Source organism: Prosopis cineraria, unplaced genomic scaffold (assembly GCF_029017545.1).
Source record: "Prosopis cineraria cultivar Desert tree isolate PC_DT_omini unplaced genomic scaffold, ASM2901754v1 PC11, whole genome shotgun sequence".
Lineage (NCBI taxonomy): Eukaryota > Viridiplantae > Streptophyta > Magnoliopsida > Fabales > Fabaceae > Prosopis > Prosopis cineraria.
The window spans coordinates 32,103,266-32,107,799 of NW_026555342.1; the positions used below are offsets into that span (position 1 = coordinate 32,103,266).

The 4,534-nt window shown below is 28.8% G+C and overlaps 1 protein-coding gene across 1 annotated transcript; it reads right to left on the reverse strand.

Annotated features, from left to right (window-relative positions):
- Positions 1-3,484: 3,484 nt before the first annotated feature.
- Positions 3,485-4,321, reverse strand: LOC129285043 (zinc finger protein CONSTANS-LIKE 4-like). Its single transcript, XM_054920585.1, has one exon. The coding sequence runs from the start codon at positions 4,231-4,233 to the stop codon at positions 3,808-3,810; it is 426 nt and encodes a 141-aa protein (XP_054776560.1). The 5' UTR covers positions 4,234-4,321; the 3' UTR covers positions 3,485-3,807.
- Between the last annotated feature and the right edge of the window lie 213 nt (positions 4,322-4,534).

Consider the following 4,534-nt stretch of genomic DNA (forward strand, 5'->3'; position numbering starts at 1 on the left):
GGAAGTTTCACATAAATTTTTGTGTTAATTGGCAAACTTATCTCTAAATTATAAGTTCAAGAGTATCTAAGATTCTAAATTTATTTTTAGCATAATGCTTTTATTAAACTTTTGAAAACAATATAATATTATTTTTATCCTTAATAAATATCAATTTTAACCATTAGTTAAATATAAAAGGTGTGTGTGTGTGTGTATAACACCCTTTAGTCGTGGACTATATGAAAATAATTTATTTAATTTAATCCTTGACAAAATATAATATTTGCACATATAAGTTGTGTCATTCATTAATATTCTATTTTCTGATGGCACCTAATCTTCTCTTTTACTACATGAATGTTGACATGTCATTATTTGCAGGTAAACTTAATTGGATTGCCCCCCAAAAAAAAAAAATGTTAGCACCCTGAATGTGACATGTCACGTTATAAATCATCTGTACTCAATGCAATGAAGGCCAACTTTTAAAAATCAAAATCTTATTTTTGTCTGGCTCAAAATTCATCAAAATTTTGTTCTCCTATAATTCAGCTAAAATTAAGTAAATCGTAATACTTGTTATTAAAATAATATTTTATTAATCAACACCCCATCCGGTCCTATTGTAAGGTACCTTTACAATCTTACCAGAGCCAAGGACATATAGTTACATTATTACTTTGTTTAAAAATAAAATAAACTTCCATTTTTACTCCTATTTAATAAATAAATTTAAATTTTCATTATATTTTCTCTCATAGTTAATGAGTTTAAATATGGATAATATTAAAAAATATAATTAATATATCAAATCAAATACCTTATATAAAGGACAAAAGAATCTTTATAAAAGATGCCATGTAATATGAACCGAAGGAGTATATAATATGAGCTTTATAGAGATTTTTGAGCAAAGATTCATAAGTCATAACATATGGAATGATTCATTGATAATTCAAATTATTGCTGAACTTGTGGACGAAGCTGAAGAATTTGAGAATTACAATTTTTGATGAGATTGCTCCCACATTCCAGTGGGGACAAAATGTGATTTATGACTTCAAAGCATATAAGGTGTTGATTTTGGCAACATTTTAGTGAAGCTTATTTTTTTGGCCACGACATTTTAGTGTAGTTTGAATGACTATTTATTATTATACTGAATTTGTAGTTAAAGTCAAAAGAACCGGAAAATTAGGTTACACGAACAAAACTAAACTACTTAGTTTCGCAAATTAGGGCTTATTTGACAATAATTTACCAACTGACTTTTATCTAGGGAGAATTTTAAATAAAGATTAGGGATGTGACTTAATTATGGAATACAAGTTAAAATAATTTCAATAATGAAAAGACTAAAGTACCATTTACTTATTATGTAGAATCACTAATTGCTAATTTTCTTACTTCACTTATTAATTTACCAACATGACTTGTAAGTTACATTCATTTGTCAAACAAATAGTAACATTGGTTTTTAATTTATTAACTTTACATGTAATTTAAATATCAATTGTAAATTACAAGATCTATATATAATTTACAACTAATATTAGTAAATTAATAAGTAAAATTAATAATTTAACAATTGACGTTGCTGCTTGTGATTGAACAATTGATATCAAGTTTTGTATTATTATTGACATATCAATTCATGTAATTTGCAACTTATACTAATAAATTAATAAGTAAAGTAAGAAAATTAATAACTAGTAATTTTACATAACACGTGAAGGGTACTTTAGTCTTTTCACAATTCAAATTATTTTCACTTTTATCCCATAAACTGAATTGAAGTTTCAGATTTTTTTTTGGATTCACTAATAGTTAAGTCACATTCGTGATTCTTATTTGAAATTCTCCCTTTTATATATTTATGTATTTCTCTTGTTCAATTTATATGGTTGAGAAAATATTTATTTTAGTCCAATTTATAAAACATTTCAATGATTATTAATTATGTGTATTTTAACTTTCTTACCCTTATTAAATTTTGGAAATGTTATTAAATGCCAGATTATACTATTTTTAATAAAATATGTATATTTAATAAAGATAAATGTAAAAACTTAATAAATCTGTAGATAGAGTTAATGCGGTTTAAATTTTTTTTAGTTCTAATAAAAATACTAAAATTGACTTGTAAATAGAGCCAAGGGAGTAGTTCATTGCTTGATGATGATGAACCACTTGGGCATAGGTCCAAATGCTCGTAGATTCCCAAAAATAAAAAAAAAATAAACTACGAATTTTAGACGTTTTTGAAAGTTTTAAACTCAAGAAACAAAAAAAGAAAAATTCATAATATCTTAAACTAAAAAGATATAATCAATGAGTTAATAAGCGGGCTTATAAAATGCAGTGAGAATCTCAGTCTATGAGATTCCAACTTCATAATGTAAAAACGTTTATGGGATTTAGAGTGGGACAAGCGTTGGTGGGATTCTCACTGATTAAGTCTTCCGTCGAAGAATTTTGAAGGAAAAACACTTAATTGATGTTATGCAATTTAAAAAATAAAAAAAAAGAAATTAGTAACTATTAAATCCCTATGAAGCAAGGTCAGTGCTCTATGATTCTGATTTGTTAGCGATGTTGATCGTGTCAATCTCAAATTAGAAATGTGGAAATGGAAATCAATATCGAACTGATCAGCGTGCTTCTTTAGTTTTCTTGGACAAAGATTTATATTTACTGAGCCATAATATTTTATTTTTATTTTTAAATATTTAGTTTAACTATAATAAATTTATATTTTTATTAAAAAATTACTAATATGTAGACTTTCCACGTGTGCTTTTAAGATGAGTGGCAGACTTATGAATATTATGTCTTCTTATATACATTCTACACTATATATATATATATATATAGATAAATAAATATAGATTAAATATTTTTAAATGAAAAGTTACAAAATTATCTTAATACAACTAATTGTGGATGATTATTTTTTTTCAGTAAGTTATAACAATCACAGACCTATTAGAGAATTCAGTACAATTATAATTATAATTGTAATTATGATGTTGCGGACTAAATTGTGGTTGTGGGTAGCATGTTTTTCCTTGAAATATAAGAACAAACTTGTGTTTGTGAATAATAATGTCTGCGTAAAAATATAACAATCTTAGCCATCAACTACTACCCACTTAACTGTATATATTATGAAAAAAAAATCTTGGAAAAATTATTATCCACTCTCTTCATAGAAAATTATAAACATTTTTTTAATTAATCTTGATCCAAAATAGAAACAACTTAGCACTTAGATTTTTTTTTTAAATTTTACCTCTTGTATTATTCTTGTATCTATGAATTTTTGACATTTTTACTCATTATAAATTGAAATTAAGGATAAAAACATAAAATGATATATATTTTAATTAGCGAGAACAAAATTTTTATTGATATACGTATTATGGTTAAAAGATGTTTGTTTTAAAATGGAGGGAATATAATGCTTCAGAATTTGCTCAACAAACATGTAAATGCCAAGAAATGTTTCACGAGAGTGACGATCACAGTTTAAAGTATTGACATTAGCAGATGAATTGTACAGGAAGTTTCTCTTTAGTCTAGCCTATTGCTAATCAAAACATGTTATTCTTTCTCTTATTGGCTTAATTCTTTCTGGTTTTACTTGGCCTATAATTTTCCATGGAAATGGCATAAACTGCCAGAAACACAGAGAAGTGGGGAAAAAACCGAGGGAAAACAGAGGAAGAAACAGAGAATGTTAGGAACAGAGTAGTAATCAAAGATTTACAAGATTAGAAGACAAGAAAACTAGTCGGAGAACCGCGAAGAATTGTTCGAACTGTATCAAGAACTTGAAACTGGAGGTGGCGGCGTACATTTCCATGGAACCACTTGATTTTCTTCATCATCATCATCATCTTCATCTTCTTCTTCTTCTCTGATTTCCTCTTCTTCCTCTCCGTCGTCATCATTTTCGTCTTCATCTTCCCCGCCGCCATGACCGCCACCGTCATGGTCATTCTGTTGTCTCAGTCCCTCATTCTTGGTTCTGGCACAATCTTCACAAACAGACATGGTGGGAACAAACTTGGGTCCAGAGCCACGCCAAGGAGTTAAGGATTGACAGACATGGCAGAGTAGGATTCTGGAGTGTTTTGTTACAAGGAGATTAGCAGAGTGAACCTTGGAATCACAGACCCAACAGAGATCAGCTTGGTCTGATTCGCAGAAGAGTTTTGCAGGAGAGCTGCAGAGCTCACATTTCTTCATAATCTAGAAGGGGGGTGTTTGTTGTTTGAGGAGGCAAGAGGAGAGAACAAGAGGAAGGAGGAAGGACGACAAGTAGTAGTGAGCTTGTGGACGGAAACACAGATTAATACCAAAGGGGGGTGTGAGAGAGAGAGAGAGAGAGAGAGAGAGAGTAGTTGTTAATGTAGTGACATGGAGTCAAACTAGTTGGTTACTCTGTTGATTTCAACTCATTGATGATGATTCCTTTCCCTTCCAGTTAATAATAACAATAACCATAACAATAATAATAATAATAATAGGAGGAGGAGGAAAATGCTGT